Here is a 24,232-nt window from a genome sequence, read left to right on the forward strand (position 1 = left end):
GCAACATTGGCTCATGTAAGAGAAATATAATTCCTCCAGAAGTTATTTTGAAAATTTGGCTATTACACCATAAAGATTGAATGAAAACAGGGGTGTTACTTGATTCTTTCCATGTAGTTAAACTTGAAAACTCATTGTTGATCTCTTTTGGTTCTACATAAATTTTATAGACATATGGTGTGGGGATTTTTTTTCGTTTATTATAACATTCTGAAAAACTTCACAGAGCTCAATCTGAGTTTTAAGATTTCCTCTTTCCTTTGGGCATTATTTGTAGGAAGTAGATGGGTAAAGGCTGAATGACATGCAGATTTATCAGTGTAATTTTATAAAAAATGGAAAATTCTTCTTTCAGCTCAGACTGATAAATTGTGGAAGTAGACATAATTTTAAAGCTTTTGATAATTGAGAAGAAAGTCCTGTTTGTCTTTATTTTGTGATTAACCAAAGATAAAATAAACTGAAAAGTTAAGACATCTGTTGTAAAAGGAAATAAATATTCATGCTTTTAACAGTTTAAGGAAGGGTATCACAAGTGTTTTTGCCAGTTAGAATCATTTTCATGTGGTCGACTTTACAATGATTGCATTACAAGTATTTAATGTTTCTTCCATCCTTCCTGTTTCTGAAGGAGTTGGAGCAGCAGTTTGAGAAAGAGAAACTGCATTTGGAGGATGATAAGAATCAGCTCCGACAGCAGCTGGAAAACGTGAAGGAAGAGCTGACAACGAAGCTGACTTCTGCCAATCAGGAGGCAAGGACTAACTAGCTTGTTTCAGCTACCACATTTTATCAATAGTCATCTTAGACTCCAGGACACGTCTAGGACTATGCTGTTGAGTGTTTAATGCCTTACTTCTGTTTAGAGTGGAATATTCTTTAAACATAGCAAGCTGATTGACTGCTTCTGAGCAATGATTTTATTGTCCTTTACAAAATTAACAAAGCAAGAAAGATGTAAACAGCTAATGTAAACAGCTCTTTATTTTTAATTGTTTTTATCTTGTCATTAGATACACAGACCTCTACACAAAATATGTCAGGAGAGAGAGAAATTCAGTGATTAATGTAAACCCACATTTGGTTATGGTTGACATATCATAAATTCTGGTCAGTTTCCTGACTTGGAAATCATTTTCATGTATTTTCATCAAAAAATTATATGAAAAACTTTTAGTAAGACCCAAATTATTCACTATGTCTTTATATATGCAATCAGTGTTAAATGTATCATATCTCAAGACAGTTTTAATTTTTTTAGTTGGAAATCACCACCTTTTCATAATGCAGTATTTTGAAGCTAGAAGTACATTCTACTGATATCAAAAACATCAAATCCTTTTTCTCTGGAAATTTTGCCTTCTTTCAAGAAAATATTTCATCAGCTTTATTATTCAGTATTATGAATGCCCTATGCATGGCTTCAGTGTGTGCTTTAAGAGAGACTTAGACATGAATTTAAGTATTATTTTGCAGCAACATTTTTCATTACTGCTTTCTATACTTTACAACATCTGGAGAGAGCAGGTGTCTAATTCTGGTGATTTGCAAATTGCACAAATGCTAAGCTAGCTTAAGAAAAAAACTTGCCTGTTTTTAATATACTAAATGGGGAAGTTTGCTCTTCCAAAAGTATAGATAAACTTATTATAGATTTTATTGTTAATATATTATATATTACTGCATTAATAATCTATTGATACACTGCTATATTAATAGCATCATAATGTATTTGGTTATTATATATTAAAGTATATATTCTGAAAATATGTATTAATATATACTTTCAGAGTAGGACCTACCAGATAGATGGATATGCCAGAGCTCATACTCTACCAGGGTAGTTGGACCTCCCACCTTTAGAGTTCAGCAGCTCTGCTGATTGGTCAGTTGTGAGTAGCTGTTTGAACAGGAGGATTTTTCCTCCTGAGGATTGCCAGTATGGTTGTTTCAGAGCTTAGAGAAGGTGCAGCTTTAAGCTGGAACTGCTCTTTCTTTTTTAACACTGTGCTTACCTGCATTCAAATTGATGAAAATATGATGTATTTGTTATATATCTTAACAAAATCATACACAGCTTTATTTTTCAGTTCAAAATTACATGGAGTTTAGTTACTTCTTTTTAGCTTTAACTTCTCTGTTGCATGCTAACTTTCATTGTTACTGGATTAGATCTGAGTAGAGCTCTATTGTCATTCTATCATCATCTAACCCTATAGGCTTGACTCTAGCTATTCTTTATCAATTTCTCTTGGGTTAATGAGCAATAAACTTTCTCCTTCCTTGAAGGAAATAACTTCAAATGTTTTAAGAATGAATTTCTGTTATCCAGCTGCTATCAAATTCTGTCTTGGAAAATTCATCAGCATGCTGAGTTAACCAAACAGAGGAAAAGTTAAGGAACAAGAAAGACTAAAATAGGGAACTAGGTCCAGCTGCTGTCCAATATTCAAGTTTATATACAATCTTTTGCCAGGATAAATGCAATTCCATATATTTTCCATAGTGAAAGAATGAGAGACAACATACAGGTGATGAATTTGGGTTGGTCTGTAAATCTGCTCCATGAAGTACAGAGGAGATATGTTTCATTTCATTACTATGTTTATCTTGAGGACATGAAAGATGTGCTTCAATTGCAACCACAGCTTGGCCTTAGATCTCTATTGACAACTAACAACAGTTTCTCAATGCCTTCACTGACCTAGAAAAAGCTTCCCTGTGGTGTGTCTGACACATTATTAGCTTAGCTTTTACACTGCTACTGTTGCTTCCTTTTTTTTTTTTTGCTTGCTTTAAGTTAGAGAAGTAATTTAACAGTAGGCTTGTATTCATTGCTTTCTGTGGATGCTAGCTCAGTTCTCTCTTCCCTGCTGAGAAAGCTGCTTTTCAACCCATGCCATTTCCTTTTCTTTTTGACAGATTTTTTGGTGGCAATTACCTTAGCTAAAGGATGAGGGAAGATTGAAGCCTTATTAGGCTTGCTTCTAGTACTAAGCTATTTAAGAGCAGTGTAATCTTAAATACTTGCCAGAGATTTTTTTGGGAGTTTGGGTTAAGTCAAGATAGTGGCTTTCTCACATGTGTCTCAGGGTGAGGCCGGCTGTTCACTCTAGATTTGTTTCCTTTCACTGTAGACCAGCCAAGGCCTTTTAGAATGTTGGTATGTTTGCATTACTTGGCACAGCTATCTAAGGACTTGCTGTCTCCAAGCAAAGGATTTCTGATGAAGTTATTAAAGATCATTTTAAACAGCCTCCATCACTGCTTTGTCAACAGCAGGAATATATCTTAAGCCCTATGAGTGGCATTCCTGCCTGCTCCCATATCCTTTAGATCTACAGGACTGGTATTCATATGATGCAAGTGGTTTGCTACTGTCAGATACATAGACAGCAGTGCACTACAGGGATACCAATGCAGTTTGGGGATGTTTTTTGTTGTAGGGATTCTCCTTCAGGTAGCAGTGCTTTGTAGGGAATTACTGGTTGGTTGAATATAACTCAAAGGAGCTCAGAGACAAGTGCTCAAGTTCACGAGTTTTTCACTGAGATCCCTTATGCCAAAGGAATTTCGGATTCCTTTCTGAGGGGAAAGGAGGAGTTCATCTTTTTAAACACTTCACAGGTTGTCAATAGAGGGAAAAAGTTCCTGGAGAGAGGGGTGGTGTTGGTGTCTTTGTGTGTATTAAAAACAGTATTTGTATGTAATTATTCTAACAAACAGGAAGAGTGGTTATAATTCTTACCTATCCATGCCTGTAAACCAAAGGCTAGTCTTTTCTTGTGACACTTGGCCCATTGTGGATGGATTTATCTCAACATACAAAGGCAATAGTATAGACTATTGCTTCAGAAAAAAATGCACTTCCAGTTAGCTGCTGTTCTTTGTTCCTCCCTGCCTCCCATTTTCCTGTTTTTTCAACCTACATACTTTAAAAGCTTTTCTTTCCTATAACTGCAGTCTCTCATATTTTTATTTGAAGGGAAGAAGTGTAGTATCATCATTTTACAGATGGGAAGCTGAAGTCAAACAGGCAGAAAAAAAGAGTATTTTTACATAGCAGTTAAGGAAATGATTACATTATACTATATCGTTGCTAGCTTGAGTTTTAAACAGGCTAGACAGGTAGCAATCTGAAAACAGAGAAACTTAAACCCTAGAACAAGTTAATTTATATATTAGAGTTTATGTATTTTGAAATATTCATTAATTTGCTGAAAACATGCTTTCTCATGTAAACTTACAGTCAATTTCAGATCTTTTATGTAGCCTCTTTCCTTGCAATGTATATCAAACACATATTGGATATATTTTTTTACTTGTAAAAATCCTCTAATTGAGTCTTTGCTTTTATAATTTTACAGGAATTTAAATGCAGAAGCATTAACTGGTATTAAAAGAGAACAAGTAGTGCAATTAAAAATTTGTCTAGGTCAAAATTAGGAATCACTGAAAAACACCAGGATGGCTTGGCTGCCATTAGTAATAATTATGGAAATTACAGGTTTTTTTGCAATGTCACAGGTGTGTCGTCTGCAAGACCTAGTACGAAAAAGTGAGCAAGGCCTCGGGACTGCAGAAGGACACATCTCCAGTCTTCAAGAAGCTCAGGAAATACTCCAGAAAGAACTAGAATTAACGAGAGCAAGACTGCGAGAGACCACAGATTCACTGTATAGTGTTGAGGTAACCACACTGTTGGAGAATAAATTGTGCAAAGCAGAGTCATGGTGATTTTGGCCTTGTTTTTAAAATGCCTAGAACTGTTATGGGGTACACGTGATAGAAGGAGCTTCATATGGCTTCATTAAAGGAGAGATTTCTATTTTGAGCAGAAAATTTATAAAATGGAAACTATAATAGGTTGTTTTGGGGTTTGGCTTTTTTAATTTTTATATAATTGGTTGATTGTTTTGTGGTGGGCATTTTTGGTTTTCAGAACATTTTTTGAATTTAACAGGCAGTGGTACAGGCGTATCTTTGTGTGGTTAATGTAAATTGTACCTGCCAAAATATGTTCAGAGTTCTAACAGAATTTCATGAAAGGATGTGAGTGAACGCTTGCAATTATAGACAGTTCATGTCATGATGCAAAACAAGGTCCAGAGCTTACTAGCTCTGGAATTCACAGAATTTTTTTTGATGATTTTTTTGAATACATATATGCCATGTTTTCCTTGGATAGTGGACACAGTTTTCATTTCAGGCTTGAATTTAGAATTTCGGTAAAGGCTTGAGAATAATTTTTAGATATATGCTAAGATATCTTTAAAGATAGCAGACTGTCACTTAGATAATGTGACCACTTTATACCATTGAGCAATTAATTTGCCTAGGCGCTAATACATTGTCATTTTAATTGGCTTAGATGGAAATAGAACAGTCAGTTAGTCTGTCAATAGCTTATTGACTGCAATACCGGGTAAGCATTTCCTTTTTGGTTCCTCAGTAAAGAATGTACATTTACAAGATCACAAAAGTATTTGATGTAGAGCGGCAAATATTATAAATTTTTTTTTTTACTGAACGTGTTTTCATATTTTCTTAACAAAACCAGCCTGAAACAGGTTATTGATATATTTTTTTATTTCTTTCAGCTACAGTCATTGGAGATGAACAATATTGTAGTTTATAACTTCCTCTGTATTTTATATAATGTCTCTAAATGTTCCTATGAACTACTGTTGCTCTCTTCACCTATTAAAACATTTAAATATTCATATATAGTAGGTTACTGGCAATAACAAGTATCTTATCAGATTTTAAAAATTATCAAAATGCTGCAGGAAAGGTTTCATTTTAAAATGTTTTGGGGGGTTATGTTTGCTTCTTGTGAACAAAGCAAGCACTGCTGAACAACATTCATGTAAGTAGGATTTCTAGGTGATACCTAATACTGTTCTCGTATGGTAAAACTTCAGCAGAAATTGATGGAATTTTAAAGGTGGTGCTCTCTGTGTTCAGACTGTGGAACCTTGTTTCTAGCAGGCTTATTCCATCAAGAAATAGAAATTAACTTTGATCTTTGTATCACACACATGTAGCTCAGGCTTTGAAATTCAAATACTGGATCCTTGATGCTTAGAAAAATTAAAAAAATAAAATTCAAAGCATTCTTGACAAAATACCTAATTCTAATCACCTGCTCTAATTCTGGAGTACTTCAGTGTATGGGACTTGTTGACCTTTTGAGGTTCTTTACAACACAAATTATTTCATGATTCAACGTAATGGTATTTGGAAGGATTGCAGAATGACTTATTGGAAGATTGCTTTTTGTAGGAGTGCACACTTCTGTTTCACAAGTAAGAAATATCAGGAGATGTGTAAGCATTAATTGTGCATAACTAGGAATTTCACACTGAAGAAGTTGTAGTTCAAATTTATGAGCCAATTATAATTGATATTTTTATTATAAATACACTCAAATAAATATAATATTTATTATAAATACAATCAAAATACATTTTTATTATGAATACCCTTTGATTATAAATACAATAACTCATTTAATGTTTGAAATACACTTTTGCTGCTGATCAGTCTCTATTGTAAAGTTTGTATTTGCAGGGAGAACTAGATCAGGAGAGACAACAGCACGAGGCAATGATTGCTGCCATGAGAGAGGAGGAAAAGTTCAAAGTTGACAGAATGGCACGTGACTTGGAAATAAAATGGACAGAAAATCTTCGGCAAGTATTATTCTTTTTCTTTTATTCTTTAATAAGAAATTAACTATATATTATATGCAAATGTACTATCAAATGAAATGCAAAGCAAGGGTTTTGGTTATTTTAGATTTTCCAGTTATTACCGAGATCATGATTCTTTCCTACTTCTTACACAAGGTCCCACTGCATTTTAGTTATTTGACCTTTGTTTTTAGACAGGAATGTAATAAGCTTCGTGAAGAGCTGAGGCTGCAGCATGAAGAGGACAAGAAGGCAGCCATGACTCAGCTGTTGCAGCTGAAAGAACGTGAAAAAAATGCAGCAAGGGATGGATGGCAAAAAAAGGTCGAAGATCTTTTAGACCAGGTAACTATGGTGTCTTTTAGAATTGGAAAGCCATTACAATTTAATTGTTGGTAGCTTATTACCAACTAAGTAAATTAAATTGATTGTGACATCTGGCTTTGAAATTAAATTTGTTAGCATAGGGCTTTCTAAACTAATCATGATCAAATATTTTAAATAATATGTGGATATGACTTTAATTATATGAATGGTGTTCTTTTTACAGTTTTGAGGGGAGGAGGGAGAGGATGTTGACAGTCTCACTTCTTTGCTACAAGATTGTTTTGATTTTGTCTTCTCACCTGTTGTGCTGTTAAATATCTACCAATGCTAATTGTTTGGACTTAGAGGTATCACCTATCTTTACAAAAATTATAATCCCCCATGTGTCCAAGAATAACACTGTACAAGTCTCTGGGAAGTCAAAATGTCCCTCAATTTCTATGACGCATTTATTACAGCTATGTCTTAAGTGATTTTGGACATTATTTTGGGATACTTTTGTGTAAATACTGAGGTTTTTTGATGGTAACTCATATTTATAATCTCAATTATGTTAGTTAATTTAAAGAAAATACTTGCTTTATACTTTTTCCAAACCATAAATGCTGTAGAACTGGTTTTATTTGCTCCAGTTTGAAGAAATAGCTGATATTGAACAAACACGCTTTAAAGTAAGAGTAACAGATTCTGAAACTCGTTAAATGACTATGATTCCAGGGTGTTATTGTGGGATAGCTTTTAATTTGCTGGCTAATTTGTGAAGTCTAATAACTGAGCACGCATTTGATTATTCAGCCTCTCACAGGAGCACGTCACAATATATTTTGCTGACAGGGGAATTTAAACTTGTGAAGTCTTGTGGTTTAGGCTCATAAAAGCTGGAGGTTTTCAACCTTTTTACAATATGAACATAATAAGAATTAGACTAATTTGATTTTAAATTTCACATTACTCAAGTTTCATTTGCTTTCTTTACTTCTACCTATAAATAGCATTTTGTCTTGAAAGGGATATATTAAACTTTATATAGTTTTAACATACTTTTATCTCTGCCTTTCAAGAATACCATGTGAAATCTAATCAACAGTTTCAGAGTGGAAAATTACTGTGTTGCAAATTGACATTTTTTTTCTGCCTGTGCAAGAAATTTTGGAATTGGAAAGCTAACTGTAGTAGGGAGAATTTACTAGAGAATAGGAAAAGGTCTCCATATGCAAAATGGTTGTATTTTTCTTTTTTCTTCATATCTTTTACTGTATCAGAACTGTATGCAAAGAGATTAATAGCATGTGAAGACTTTTTTTTTTTCAATCCAGCTGTGACTTTTCCATATCACTGTTTGAATTGGATAGGTATTCAATAAAGATTGAAAAGTTAAGTGTTGGTAATAGGGAATTAAGCTTTCCCTCTGTAAGGATCTGTATTTTATCCACTACAGCTGGATGAGAGGGAATTCCAGACCACAGTGTAAAAGATGAGTAACTTAACTCTTGGAGAAACGGAGCTGTAGTAAGTTCCTCCTGACTGGAGCACACAAAAGGTAGTCTCTGAGAGTAGTGACCTGGATTACAGAATCACAGACTTGCTTAGGTTGGAAGAGGCCTCAGGAGGCTGCTCAAATCAGTCAGCACTGAATTAGAACCAGGTTGCTTAGGGCTCTGTCCAGTCAGCTCTTGAATAACCTCTAAGGATGAAGATTCTACAGTGTCTCTGAATAATCTCATTTATTGCTTAATTATCCTCATAGTGAGCTTTATATTTAGTCAGAACCTTCTCTATTTCAGTTGGAGTGTAGCCTCTCATTGTTCTGCTGTACACCATTGTAACAAGACTGGGTCCACTTTCTCTGTAACCACCTCACAGGTGCTGGGGAGGTATTTCTTCTTTAGCCTGAGCAAACAGAGTTACCTCAGTGTTCCAGTCCCAGCCTTCTTGGTGGTAGCTCTCCACTGAACATGATCAAGTTTATCAACATGTGTTTTGTACCAAAGCTGAATGAGCTGGAGGAGGAGACAGAATATGCTTCCAGGTGATGTGCTGTAAGTGCTAAGTCAAAGGCACTGATCCCTTCCCTCAAACCACTGGTTGCTGCTACAGCCCAGTGTGCTGCTGGCACCCAGTGCTGCCACACCACACTGCTGGTTCATGTTTAGCCTACCATCAATGAGGTTGTGCAGAGCAGATCTGTGACCCAGTGTGGACCAGTGTATGGGTTTGTTCCTTCCTGTGTCAAGGAATTTGCAATTGTCTTTGCCAAATTTTGTGTGGTTCCTGCCAGCCCATACTTATACCATAGATAGGTCCCTCTGGATGGCAGCCCAGTCTTTCAGTGTATGGTGTCCATTCCACTGTGTTGCCCTCCACGTTTTATTCTTCCCAGCTTGGTGTCACCCACAAACTCTGGAAGGATGCTCCTCTGTCTCCATCTCCAGACCTTATAAGGTGCTGAAATGATATACTAAAATTCTAATGCCTTAGAAATTCTGCCTTGAACTAGAGCTGCCTGTGAAATAGTGGATTTGTTACACCCTGGTTTTAATTTGTAGGAAGATGTATTTAAATCCTATTTGAAAGGCATGAAGCCTGTATAAAATTAGGAAGAGAGGAAATACAGTTTCTCTTTCTGCAGTTCAGATTGTTACACCTGAAACAGAAGTCTGCTCTATACCAATAGTATTATACAATGATTTAGCAAAACAGTACAAGCCCAGGGTCACTGCAAAAGTTTTTGTAAATCCTGATTTGACAACAAATGTGGCCAGTGTGTATTCTTTATGTTGAGAAAGTGTCTAGAGGTTTGCCACTTAGTTGTATAATTTCTGTTCATAAAGTTGAATTCAGAAATTAAATGCTCATCAATGGAGGTGCAATTTTCTAATGTGTATTGATGCATCTCTGATTTGGTTTAAAAACAAGCTACAAAGAAGTGTGTCGCCTAACTTGAAGTATAGGAATGGTTATGTAATCATACACGGCTGAAGGGCTGAAAAAACAGGTTTAAATATAGTTACCTACACTGTAGAAAAATACAGCATAGAGTATGCCCACTTGGGAATGCTGCTGACTGGTGCTGAAAAACTGAATGAATAGACACAGATATAAATTTTAATTAAAAAAAGCACCCAAACCAAACAGTTTCAATCAAAAAAATTATGCCCATAAAGTATACTAAGCTGATTTGAGTTTTTAAAATCATTTTCTTCTGATCTACAAATTTCTGCCACTTCTATTTGTTGCATGTTTGATAGGTAGAATCTAGCTCTTGCATAAAGCTAGGTAATAGTTTTGCTTTCATACCGGTAATGCTAAGTGGTCCCTCACAGAATGCACATAGGGTTATTGTTATTCTAACAGTATAGCTTTGTTATGAATAAAATAATTTTCTTGAGATAAAATGCTACTCAGCTGATTAAGTGCTTAAACACATTCTTGCTAGTTGCAAAGCATCATCAACACTTAAATGTGATTATTAATTTAACTAGATCATTGTCTAGAGAGCAAATGTGTAGTTTTTATCTCTGATGTGAGAAGTTATTCTAGAAGACAAAAACGAAAGTGCTTTTTTTCCCCCATAAATTGCACAAGTACTTCTACATCAATCCATTCGAGAGTTTCATAATGAAATATGCAGTGAATTCAGATATGCTAGCTCCTTTCCATTCCTCTTAGCTCTATAATGGGGTTTTAACACTTTTTTTAAAAACATTTTACTGCTTCAGCTTCAGCCATGACCAAAATAGCTGTAATTTTCTTGTTTTTTTGAAAGCGTGAGCAAGTTCTCTATTTTGCCTGTCTGTCTTGTGCAACCTTCAGTTTTGGGCCCTGAAACATACAGGTTTAGATTTGTATTCTTCTTATCTGTTTCTTCTTGTGATACTTTTTTTCAGTAAACTGAGTCAAGGGTTCTCATTGTGGATGGGATTTTCTATATTTGAGCAAGCATTGGTTCTCCCATCTTCCTTACTTTTCAGTAACATATTTCAGTGAAGTAAATGTTGTTATCATTATTTTTTCCCAATGCTCTCCCATTCTTAAGTAGCTTCATACACGGCCAAGCATGTGTGACATTCTTCTTTCTTAACTTTGTCACCTTTTCACATCAAAGATATATCTTCTATTAATGGAAATACCAGAAGTAGTACAGCAAGAATAGACAAAAGTATACTACATACATTCTGGTAGCTGTTGTTTGTTTTTCCTACTGCAAAGACTCCTTTTTTGAAAAATATGTTGAGATTTCCTCTTCAGAGTTTGTTTCTATGATGGTGTGCTCCTTTTTAAACTGTAAAAGTAAATAGGAGAAACTTTGACTTGTATCAAAATGTAAGTATTTCCTTCTGATGCAGTTATTATTCAAATTATAGTTTTCAGGAAATTACAAACTCAGTCTTAACATACTGGTCTAAAAATCTTGGGTATTCTGCTGTTGATGGGGTGCTGAGAAAAGTCCCTGAGCTCCTGTGCACATCTATAAATGGCTTTTGATCAGGCATCATCCAAAAGCAGTTACTGCTCCATCTTTACTTGCCCATGTGGAGGAGCTTATTGCAGAGCTGATGTGCATCCACATTAACAAAATCTGGAAACACTACTTTCTTCACCCAGCACAAGGATTACTGGCCTGTTCCACAATCCTTGCGTTAGATTTGCTGTCAAAGGGATGCTGGAAATTTCTACAAGAAACAACCTGCACATACCTTGTATCAGTTTCCAGAAAGAAGGGAGATAAACTTTCAGCGCAGAATCATTTTACTCAGCTCCCTGTCACTTGATATTGTCCTGAACACACTGTCTAAAGGCTTGTCTGTCAGAAACAGAGTGGAGGTAAACTTCAAAAAACTCCCTCCTAATTTGGTTTGGCAATTCTTCTATTCAATAATACTAGTAAGGCTACCATGACATCTAGTGGATGGTAAGAGATGTTAGGCAAGGTTTAAAAAGCACTTAGAAGTCTAAAATGTGGAAATCCAAAAGAATAAAAAGAAAAATCATACCAAGGAGGGAGAAGAGAGCAGAGAGCACCCTGAAATGCAGTTCAGAGTAATGTTTTATGGCTCTTCTTCAATCTGTAGATACTCGTTTTTCCAAAGGAGCATGCTTTCTCTGACTGTTGAAAACTTTGACAGGGTAATACAGTTCTCAAAACTGTGGTCTTAATGGGACTGTGCTGTAACTCATGCAGAGAATTAGGGGAGATTTGGGAGTTTCTTCCTAGATTCATTGTCTGTGTGTGTCTGCCACTCACCACTGCTTTAGAAAAATTGGTGCTCCTGTATTCCAAGTGGGAAACATATGCATTAAACAGGTCAGAAACTGTTTCACATACCATGTGGGTAATCACATAGTGCAGACTCACTGCAGCCCTCAGAGGGTCCACTACTGGGGGTGCTTCCCCTGGATTCATGACTTTCTGCTTCTCAATAAAGAGTCCCTCTTGTCCTGGGCTCCCTATTCTCTGCAGAGATGTGATCCTGATGATGAGTTGGTGAATTTGTTCTGTCCACATTGGTCATTGTAGTGTTGTCTGAAGCCTGGACATGAAAACAAATGCCTGATGTTCATCTGTTTGTTATAAGCCTTTGGTTTTGGTGAGCCCATTCAGCCCAGACTGCCCCTTCATCATTATTTTACTCTTTGTTTAAAAGATTCTGAATATAACGGAAGAAATTATTTAAAGAGAATTTACAATTAAGAGCTACTCAGCAAAACAGGCAAATAAAAGCAGCAGAAAAAAATCAGTGTTTTCAAAATATTTTCAGCTGTACACAGTAGGAATACTAACAAGTGTGAGTTTGTTCTGTGTTTTATAATAAATTATTAAACTGGACTTTTTCATCTCTCTTAATTCCTTCTTAATTTTTTTTCTCCCATGGTGTTGTGTTTAATTAAAAAAAATATATTCAGGCTAGTGTTTGGAGTTGATTTTTTCATATCCAAAGAAACCTGTCTACTTGATCCTAAACTTCTAATTGAAATTTAATGTCATGAGTTTTGAGTGGCAGCAAATCTGGAGGAGATGGAAAGGCTTTTAATTCTTTTTGTCAGTGGATGAAAAGAACATGAAATTCTTAGTATTGTACATGAGTAAAAAGTTTAATTTGAGATTTCGAAGTTTATACTTCCAAAACTGGTAAATAGAAATCGAAGCTAAATGCAGCGGTAATACCATCCCCAAAACAAAATTTTAATCTTAAATTTATAAATGTTTTTCCATTAAATGTAAGATAAAGACTTTGGCAAGTATCTAGTTTTAAAACACCTCCCTTAGCCTCTTTGCTCTGTACTTGCTCAAGGAACTTTTGCTTTTGGTTGAAAACCAATGAAATCAGCAGACCCTGGAAGGAACGAGAACTTATTAGGGAGAGCTAAATTTGTTTGAGATTCAGCAGCTGATTAAAATTCTAGATTAAGGCCAGTGCCCCAGGAAAAATTAGTCAAGGTGTGTATATGATCTCTAAAATCCTGATAGCATTATGACAAATAAATGAATGAAGCTGTATACACTTTCCAAAACCTTTAAAAATTATCAGGACATTCAAATGCACTTGTTTTTCCCCTGACTGTTGAACTTGCAGTTTGTTGGATTAAAAGAGTGTATTCTAAAATCCAAACAGATACAAATCTGCAGAATACCTAGGGAAACCCTTGTCATTCTATGAAATTTGACAGATTCCTAAACTAGAAAGGATAAAAACTCCATCTTTTTAAAGCAACAGGAAAAGTTTCCCACCCTCTGGCATCCTGGAGATACCACCTTCCCTTTGGGGTTGCTCCAAAACCAAGAGGAAATCAGAATCGGTTAGATCCCAGAGATTATTAAAAATTTCAGAATGCCTTGTATATACTTCATTTTTCTCATCAGGAAGCAGTTGAATTTTGAGATAGGGAAAGGGCTCTAAATGCTGCTTTTTCTTACTAGTCAGAGAGGGCAAACTTTGATGTAGCTCTCCAGTTCCTAGCATGTTACAAGCCTCGAGCCAAGTACAAAACGTTGTAGTAGCAAACAGCTGCTTTCCAAATCTCTGCGGAGTCATCTGCTGCGTAAGCACTGCGCAGCCAGAGACTCTACATCTGCTGACAAATCAGTCCTTCTCTTCAAAGACCTATCTCGAGGGAGAGTTTTAGGGTTGTTGTTGCCATTATTAGCTAGATAAAATGTTCTTATGCCAAAGGTCCCCTGGCTTCTGTGCTAGGCACTTCAGAAACTCATTTCCTTTACTAATGTCTGGTGGGTGCACATAGGATTTGTTCTTCAGAAAGGTAAGCAGCATCTCTGGGAGGTCATTCTGAAAATGAAGCAAAGACTGTGTAGCAATGTAGGTCTGCTTTGATGAAATAGATAAAGTAGGAGCTTTCCCAGCTAGGGTCTTAGGTTTTACACAATAATTTCTGTTTGCCAGCAGTGTTTTGAAAATTCAGTTAACCATATAGCCAAGTCAGATTGTGACACAACGTGACATTGAAATGTCCGTGATGGGAAAGTGTTATATAACTGATCTTTGGGTGATGTGAAGGCTGATGCTGAAATTAAGTGTCAAGCCTCTCTAATCTGTTTGAAAGTAATTTTTATTTCAGAGAAACCATAAAGCAGGGGAACTTCTATGCATTCAATAAGTTAATGTCCTGCAGGAAACAAGGTAACTGAATGAAAATGTGAAAATGTCACTGGTGCAGTAAATGTCCTTCTTGAGGGAAATGACACCATTTCATCACCAAGAATGGCCCCTGTGACAGCTGTGATGGGAACACAAACAGCGCTTCATTACAATAAGCAAACACAAAGCTTGAATAGTTTCAAATCACTAAATCTGTTCTTTACTGCAACGCAATAAAGTTTACTTTGCCCAACTAAACTGAAAAACTCAGCTCTTCTAGGACAGATGTTGAAAGAGAGCTGGGAATTCCAGTCTTGTTCCACGTATTGCTTGCAAAGTCTTTCAGTCCTGCTGAGTAGCCTGCAATGATCAGTGGATTATAAAGGTGTTGCATATAAAGATGCAGATTCTATCCTCTGCTGCCTCTCTGCTGTTCCTCTGGGTCATGATGAAGCTCTCTTGGTTGCATCTGAGGCTTAGCTTTGCATATGCTGAGGGTGGAGAAGATAATGCTTCCACTGCAAAATGAGACAGCAAAATCAAGTGAAGTCAAGTTAGCTAATACATATATACCAAGTAGAGAGGTGCTTTCAGAAGTTTCTGTACTTTCGAGAAGTAAATTAATTCACACATACACCCCATAGATTTCAAAGTGAATTGAGCAAAGTTTTCTTGTAACACAGTAGCATCACAAATGAAATCTTGAATTCCAACTTGTAGAAACAGAGTGATAATTAAACCCACCTTCTTCCTTGCTTTTTAATCATCATTTTCCCCATCATAAACCCACAGACAGTAATAATTATGCCTGCATTCTTTTTGGTTCTTAACAATTTTTTTTTCTCCTGAACATGGATGGACCTTGCTGTGGAAGTACTCATAAGGATGTCTGGAATTTTTATGAAATTTCTTAATAACACTTAAGCTTATGTTATTTTGAAGTTCTGCATTCTGAATGTGTTCTGCATACTTTTGAATATGGAGCTGTATCTGATTAAACTGCTACACGTTTTCTGGAATGAGCCCCCATTCCAATTGACTAGCCTATATAATTCTATTTTTACTTGGAACATCTTTTCAGTATAGTACAATAAGAATTTTTCTGCTTCAGGTGTAAAATCGAAGTATTTCTTAATTGTACCACAATATATAGATACATCCACCAATATAAAGTATCAAATATTTTAGAAAGCGAACATTTATTTAGCAGGAGATCATTCCTGTTCATAACAGCTTCCCCCCTAAAGAAACCAAACAGATGGGAAAGGAAGCACAGAAAAATTGGGTGGATTTGTTCAGACTGGCAGTGTCTAAGTCTGGTGTTGGAATCAGAGCTGTCAGATGCTGGTCTTAGCCTTTTCTGCTGGAGTATGATGCCTCCTAGTGTTCCACTCTTGCATAGAAAATTAATGCTTATAACTCTTACAATTTTAATAAGCTCATTTTGGATATTTCACAATAATGTATTTTTATGTTGTGCCTTTTTTTAGATGCTTGAGACTGAATAACAATTTATTTTTGTATTTTGGCAAAGTGTTATCTAATAGTTCCCACCTATAGACTTTCAGGCTGGTGTCAGAATACCTGCTGTATCCTGGAGAAAGCCATCTTCTTGACTGACCTGTGACAAAAGGGGAAAGTGGTCATGTTGGATTTGAAATTGCTCTTGCTTAATTTCTGATGACTCTGTTCTGTGCCTGTGTGTGTGCTTGTCTACATGATTCAGATATATATATAAACACACAGGCATTTTTATATACATATGAATTTTGTACATTATTTATATGATCAATAATATTTCATAGAGCATTTACTTGGAAATATGTTGGGATTTTTTGCTTTTCATTAGGAATCACCGCTCGTATAAGTGGTACATTAAGTCATTTTATTGCTGGAGACTTTCCGGAATTGTCTTCTATGTACCCATTTGGTTCTGAATTTTAAGAAAGTTAAAAGAAGTATTTTAATACAAATGTCTTCATTAACGATTAAACTAATTTCCTGCCCTTTAGCAGTGAAATTTGATCTTTAATATGACATATTTGATGTGCTTGTGATACAGAGGCACAGCTGATTGTTGATTGTGCCCTTATATAGTGTCTGTTCATGTACTTAATGATTTCTTCCCAAAATTGTTTCGCCATAAAGGAGAAAATAAGTGGATAAATTCAAAAGTGTTTCAGCTGTGTAATATGTCTATGTAGTAACATCATGTTAAAGAGATAATGCTATACTGTATGTCAGAAACATAACATGGTAAACCACATCATTCTGTTCTGTGTTCAGCAGCTTACAGACTGAGTCAAAGCAACATACTCATTTTTTCCAGATGGCTTTCAACTTATTTTTCTCTGATCAAATTATAATTAATGTTCTGTGTTTACCCTTCCTTATCCCTTTTTCTTTTAATTAGTTGATTTCTGAATGTTTCCCTTTATTCCTGTTGATCTTTCCTTCATAGCGGCACTGTCTCGGTGAAGCTTTGCATAAATCTATCAGCAATGTAAGTGATTTGCACTTACAGCTTGTGAACAGGGCATGCTTGCACTAATCAACCTGCATATCCTGCAGTACTGCTTTACAGCTTAAGCCCATGAAATGGGAGACGTGATAATATTTGGGAATATATGTGATAATAATATGAGAACATGTGCTGCTATCAAAAGCTCATATAGTGCATCCCCTCATCTGTGTGTGACTGTGTGCGTATCACTGGCATCAAACACTGTGTACGTGGTCATAACATCAGCAGTGTTTTTAAGTCATTGTTAACGCAAGCAAGCTTGTGGGCAGTGCAGACGTGTGTTGCAGAGCTTTCTACAAAGCATGGGATTGATGCTTTATTATAATTTGCAGTTTTGCAGTGTAAGTCATAATTGTAGCTAAACTATTCTTTCAATTTTTTTTTTTATTATTTTTTTTAATTCTCAGTGATGTTTTTAATGTGCTGGGACAAAAGTATTGAAAGTTCAGAGAATAGTGTTTAGAGCTCTTTTCTTTTGAATCCTTAGTACAGAGGTGTACAGAAAGACTAGTCATAAGACATACAAAAAGGGGCACTTATACTCTCAAAACGTGCTCTTAAGGATATCAGTCTATGCACTGAATAATCAAAATAGTATTTAAAATTACTTGCTCTTCTAAAAAGACTGTTATTTTAAACTTTTTTTTTGTGCTTTTCAACATCAAAACAAATTATTAGAAGGGTAGATTAATCTGACTTGCTTGCTAGAATCATTTAATCCTCATTGTCCTTTATTTTCTGTATAGTCTATTGATGCAAATAGACATCTCCAGACATTGACTCATTTCAGGCTGTGGTTTTGCAGTCACTTTAATCTGGTTGAAGGATGAACTGCTCTTGCTTATACTTGATCTCTTCGAAGATGGCTTCCTGCCTAGATGTCAGACTTCTCTTGTTCATCTCAATTAAAATGTTTTCTGCATTTCCAAGACAGAAATGAAAATAAAATTGTTTCGCCCTTGCCCATGCTCAACATATTTTTAAATTATATACTGGTAATTGGAGAATTATCAGAATTTGGAGCAGGAACTTAAGTGAGAGATAGATACAACTTCAAGCCCAAAATACATTTTTTCATGTTATTTTAATAAAAATTTGCCTAAGTTACCATGGTTGACTCCATTTGACTGTTAACATGAAAGACTTGTTAGAGTGTGATCATTAAATTACCTGAGGTTCTGCAGACCTGGGCAGGACTTCCCCTAAAATTGTACCTCCTGGTGGCCAGGGTGAACAGGACAGGACAATGATGAGGAACCTGACAGAAACATGGTCAAAGGGACAAGTAAGAATGGGCTTATCTATGAAGAGAAGGACCCGGTAGGTATGAGGTTACAGAAAGGTGGGAAGGAAAGAAGGTCCCAGTAGTGAACATGGGATGAATTAGAGTAGATGGGGATGTGAGTACCTCAAAGGAAAGTTTAGGTAAAATAGCTTATTTTTTTTTTTCCTGGAGAAGGAAGACAATAGCACATTGCAGTACAAGAAGATGATGCATATGTTAAAATTCAGAGCTGGCCATGCTGGCAGGTGCATGGTGCAAACTCACCACTTCAGTGGAGTGAGTTTCTAGGGGTGAAGAGAAAAAATACAGTATATATTATATCTAGATATTAAATTAATTGTTACCACTGTGAAGGTAGATTATCAGTAGAGTTACACTGATGCTGAAAATATTTTCTTTTACAGGTTGTTGAGAAATGAGTAAGGTAGGAAACTTTGCAGCTTATAAAAGCTTATTCATAATAGAATAACTGTCAAAGGCCAAGGGACTTGACAATAAAATGGCAGATGAAATCCAGTGTAGATAAATGCAAAATGATCCACAAGGAAAAAAAAACCGTAACTCTTTCTGTAAAATAATTAGCCTTACCTTGACCTGTTACAACTAGAAAGTAGTTTGGGGGACTATGATATATAATTCTATGAAAACGTCACCTCAGTGCTGAGTAGAAGTCTCAAAAGCAAATAAAAGTTTAGGAATATGGGAGAGAAACAGAGAACATAACATGTAAAACCATATAAATTCCTACATAAGAACAGAGTTTACTCTCATTTCAAATAACTTGTGCTGCTTTGGCTTCCTAATCTTAAAAAAAGAAATAGTAGAAAAGGGGTAAAAGTAGGAGAAATGTGATCATAGATGAGAAATAACTGTCATACAAGGAGCAACTCACTAAGCCAAAGCAGTTCAGAATGGCTAAGAGTGTAAGGAGGGAAATGATGGGGAGCTATAGAAACATGAGTAGAATACAGCAAATGAAAAGGGAACTTCTTTTGACTCGTTTCCATTACAAGTATTGAACATCATCATGTCAAATTATCATGTCTGCATGGAACTCCGCACAGGATATTGTGAATACTCAAAGCTTTTATGGAGTCAGATAATGGTTGTTATTATTTCTTATATTAATCTGCTCCAAAACACCTCTTCTGGTTTAAGAAAGATTTCTAGTTCCAGGTAGACTACAGGGTCAAGCTCCCTGCATTTATGCTTGGCCTTTTTTTAGGGTAAACCTGGTTGGCCCTTTCTGGAGGCAAAAGCAGGGATCAGACAAAACTTTGGTCTGACACTGTACAATTTCTATGTGAAATTTATATTTAATGTATTTAGTAAAAGGTTCTTCAGAATGTAGTGTAGGCCTTCCCTACACTCCTTTAATTGTAGCTAATCTCTTTCAAAGATATCTGAATTACAATACTATTTATATAGTGCATGTGAAGATAGAGTGTATATTCCCAGATACAAAGACCTGTTGAACCTGAAATACAACGAGCTCTACTTATTTATTTTAAATTAGTTTGATTTTTGTTTTCTTTTGTTTTAGTGCTAATTTTTGTTTCTGTAGCTTTTTTCTTTCAAATCTGCTTAAGCTATGTCCTTCTGAAAAAGAAACTTAACCCACATGTTTGGCAGTAATGTTCATGCTACAAGTTGTACTTGGTATGCTGCTATTAATTTTATGCTAAGTGGTGGATTAAATGTTCTCTAACTCAATAACTTGATGTGCAATGTCGTTACAAATTTGACATAATTAATTTTAAGATATGCTGAATCAAATGACACTATCAGACTTACATTTATAATTCCATATGATGTAATGCTCTGAGGCTTGAAAAGTATCCTTACTGATTCAAATTCTTTGTCACTTAGCAAATTTATTTTCCTTCATCTGAGTCATGGGAGCAAAATTCTCCTTTGATTAAATCTTGTTTCCAGAATTGGAGGGTATCTCTCATGTTTGGCTTTACAGGGAGTACAGGTTTAGTACTTTTAGTCTGTAAAGAATCTATGAAGAACAAAGTATAATAGTATTATAAAAAGAAAACGGGTCTGAGAAAGGAATATAGTATACTATAATACTTGCTGGATGAAAAGCATTGTTTGTAAAATCAGGTATTTCTAAGAAAATGAATTATTTGTGATTCAGATTGTTTAGATCTTGGAAACATGCATAGAAATCACCCTCACAGTCTTACTGAACTAACAAAAAAGTGTGTGATTGGAAATCCATCAAGTGTTACTTTTTATTTGTGATGTTGAGTGGTACCATTTCTTTCTAAATGAGAAAACCACTAGTAGGAGCATAGCATACAAAATTATATAAAAATCAGTGTAGATGTCGCAGGCTATCCTCCCCTATTCCAAGTGCAAGATTATCCTTGCAGAACAGGTGTTCCCCTGAAGAGTAGTTTAACAATCAAGTCTTAATTTCAGACCTTGATAGTGTCATTTTTATTGATCTTTTATATAAAACCTAAATAATTTTTGATGATTTGACCATTAAATATTGTGTTACAGGTAGTGTTGCAGTATGAGCTAACCAATATGATGACTCTTACAAACCCACTAAAATGTTATTATATCTCTGATTATGTATCATAGAACATTAACAACAAATTGAGTAGATGGATGACATTGCTTGTCTGTCTTTTAGCTAACGCTCTGGCTCTAAAATTTCAAATGTTTTCTTCTTCTGAATGTCTTCTTTACAGCTGATGTTAGTATTAATGACTAATGAATATTTGCTATTCTGTTGTGGATTAGATCTCCTTACTGAAGCAGAATCTGGAGATGCAGCTTTCCCAGTCACAGAGCTCTTTGCAACAGCTGCAAGCCCAGTTCAGTCAGGAGCGACAGAGACTGACTCAGGAGATCCAGGAATTAGAAGAAGAGCATCAGCAAAGGCATAAGTCACTTCAGGAAGCCCATATCCTTGCCTTTCAAAACATGGAAGAAACAAAAGAGCAAGAACAAAAGGCATGTTCATTTGGTTATTCCAAATTCTGTAGAGAATATTGCTATTTTAGCATTTTACATATACAGTTGGAATTAGTAAAGAAAGTATCTGTATAACCACTAAATTTCCTTTTCAGCTGATGTATTGCAGCAGTACTGTTATCCAGTTAAACCTGAACAAGATATATTGAAAATATTTTCTAATACTGGCATTGGTTCATGTCTTGCTTTATATGCACGTTTATAGATGTGTATGTGTGTGTGTGTAATGTAAAATTATTATCAATACATGCATTTCTTTATGGTACATTGACATTGTTACCCTTAATATTATATTCTTTTGTTTTGTTTTTTGAGTAGGAATTTTCCATTATAGCTAATTTTGCATGTTTTTTCTGTCAATAGACTCCTTTGAAATATTATTTTATATTTTCCATATGTAAAAAATTGTGTTAGCTATGTTCTGTGACTTGCAAGATAATTTTCATGCCCCACCCAAGATACTCTTTTTTAAAACCTTGACAAAACCAGCTTTAAAATTGGAATTTTGGTAATTCATGGTACTTAATTGGGGGCGGGGGATTTCTTAAGGTTTTTTGAGTTCAGCTCCAGAGTGTGACTTTGCAATCAGCTTTCCCACTATGTGCCCAGAATATCAGAAGATGTTTACCAGGAACATTATGCTTCATACAATTCCATAGGGAGTAAACATGGGTGTCCTTAGGGAGAAGAAGTCCCCAGATGTGTGCACACTAAGCCCATCTATGAATCTGCACCTTAATTACATTGCGTGCTGTTGTAGATATATCCATGGATTGATTTTTTTCTCTTTTCCAGCTGTGAGCCAAATGGGTTTTGTGTACAGGTAATACTGGCAACCACTGAAAAGAAAAAATATGTTAGAAGGATAAGAAAATATGAGTAATACTAGTGTGTTTTTTCTAGAGTATGTCAATGCCTGCTTTTTGTTTCCAGTTGGTTATTGTGGAATGTTTTATAAATTCTCTAAGTTGGTGTAGAACAACTTTCGTCAATTTTGATTTCATAGGAGTTAGAAGAACGTTTACAACAGAAGCACTCAGAAGAACTTCATGCACTGAAAGAAACACATAAACAAGCCATGGAAGGCTTTAAATTGGAGATGGAACAGGAACTTCAGACTCTACGATTTGAGCTAGAGGATGAAGGAAAAGCTATGTTAGGTATACTATTTTCAAATTTGAAAATGGGTCCAAAACCATTATTTCTACTCATGCAAATATACATGCATGTGTGTGTATATTATAACACTGTAGTGTCTCTCTGAGTCATTCAGTGTTGACCTAAGTGTTCCTCTTAAAATCACTATGAGCTTTAACATGTAAGCCTAGACTCTTCACTTTCAAAATATCTCACCCTTAAGGCTCTTTTGGAAAGAGTAAGCCACCAGAGTTCCTGATGGAGAACTGATACTTTCAGAAAGCAACAGAATAAAATACAGGACAGTTACTTAGCTGATGTAAAGTGTATTTTAGGTCAGCAGCAATACTAGATGCTGACTAGTTACCGTTAATTAATGTAAACATGTCCAAATTAAACTTTTCTCTTTGTTCATGGTAACCAGCTTCCTTGCGCTCAGAGCTCAACCACCAACATGCAGCAGCAATTGACCAGCTGAGGCACAACCATCAACAAGAACTGGTAGCTGCCAAAATGGAGCTTGAAAGAAGCATAGAAATTGGCAGGCGACAGGTAGGAGGCGTGGTTGGCAACTGGCTGTAAAATAACATGATTGATATTAATTTTTCCCTTCTGCTGGAGGCAAGAACTGTTGTGAACAAGTAACAAACATGTAGTCCTTCAAAATCATCCAGCACCCAGCAGCTAATGCATTCCTACCAGTTTCCTCAACTTTCTTGCTTAGCTTTTTCTGCCTTCTATAAACCTTATTGAAAGCCTAAAAAGGCTCCCACATCTGGGTAGTTTCCTCTCAGAACTGTGCAGCCATCTGGGAGCTCCTTGGCTTGCCATGGGAGGCAAGTGCCCATTCTTGCAAGATTGTACTCGTTCTCGTCTGCCAGCAGGATGGAAAAAGCTGTTTCTCTTTGAAGCCTAAGAGATATGGTAAATGAAGTGGCTGCTTATAATCAAATGATTTCTTCAAACTGAAGAAAAAAGTACACAAAAAAACCCCACCAAAACCAAACCCCCAAAGCCAGTGTGAACTACCTGTGCTTTCAGTAGCAAACTTATTAATTCACCTTTTATCTTTCATTTTATACACAATTAGTTTTTCTAATAGTAGCTAAAAATTCAAAGTTTAAGCTCTATTGAAAGCCAGACTCCTGGAAATAAGAAGACTGGAAAATTACTTCTTTATTTGCCTTTTTAGTAGGTTTTCAAGACTGATTTACTGATACTCCAGCACCAAAGAGGAGGAGTCAGTTTAGAAATATATTAACGGAGGAAACAGGGTTTGTTGGATGCAGCCTTTATGCAAAAACAGAGATAGTTGAAGTTTTTTAGCTATTCCTTGCTGGTTTAACATTGTGAGTACCAGAGACAAAAACATGGTGCTGTCATGCAGGATTTAGGAGGATATAGTTTCAGTCAAGTGTTGTTTAAGCCCTGACACCTAAATGAGATGTCAGAAAAAAAAGTTTCAATTATACGAGCTGGTGTTTGATCCAACCCAACAGGGTGTACTTTTTGCCTCAGTATAATGATCTGCTAAACAGGAGCTTTGGTTGTACTGAGGGCAAAGCAGTTACTGAGGGCAAAGCAGTTACTGAGGTTTCCTGTGCTAGAATGCTCATCAGTTCACAGGATCGGGGTTGAATGAGATGGAGTAGTCTGATCAGGATGATTATAT

At 35.7% G+C, this 24,232-nt stretch overlaps 1 protein-coding gene across 8 annotated transcripts in view; it reads left to right on the forward strand.

Annotated features, from left to right (window-relative positions):
* FAM184A (family with sequence similarity 184 member A) overlaps positions 1-24,232 on the forward strand; it is a 74,081-nt gene that overhangs the window by 37,037 nt on the left and 12,812 nt on the right. For 5 of the 8 annotated variants that reach the window (XR_015772311.1, XR_015772310.1, XM_088053814.1 and 2 more), the window contains exons 6-13: positions 632-754; positions 4,528-4,689; positions 6,574-6,699; positions 6,894-7,040; positions 17,079-17,120; positions 21,190-21,402; positions 22,430-22,583; positions 22,985-23,112. Coding sequence is in view for 6 of the 8 variants with exons in the window: in XM_088053814.1 (XP_087909940.1) it covers positions 632-754; positions 4,528-4,689; positions 6,574-6,699; positions 6,894-7,040; positions 17,079-17,120; positions 21,190-21,402; positions 22,430-22,583; positions 22,985-23,112 (1,095 nt within the window). In the remaining 2 variants the exon portion in view is untranslated. The remainder of the gene's footprint in view (positions 1-631; positions 755-4,527; positions 4,690-6,573; positions 6,700-6,893; positions 7,041-17,078; positions 17,121-21,189; positions 21,403-22,429; positions 22,584-22,984; positions 23,113-24,232) is intronic. The other 3 variants (XM_005518314.3, XM_088053817.1, XM_088053816.1) reach the window with 1 other exon arrangement.

The sequence above is a fragment of the Pseudopodoces humilis genome, chromosome 3 (genome assembly GCF_049639895.1).
Source record: "Pseudopodoces humilis isolate 2021_Gansu_Grassland_sample_001 chromosome 3, ASM4963989v1, whole genome shotgun sequence".
In the NCBI taxonomy this organism is placed as follows: domain Eukaryota; kingdom Metazoa; phylum Chordata; class Aves; order Passeriformes; family Paridae; genus Pseudopodoces; species Pseudopodoces humilis.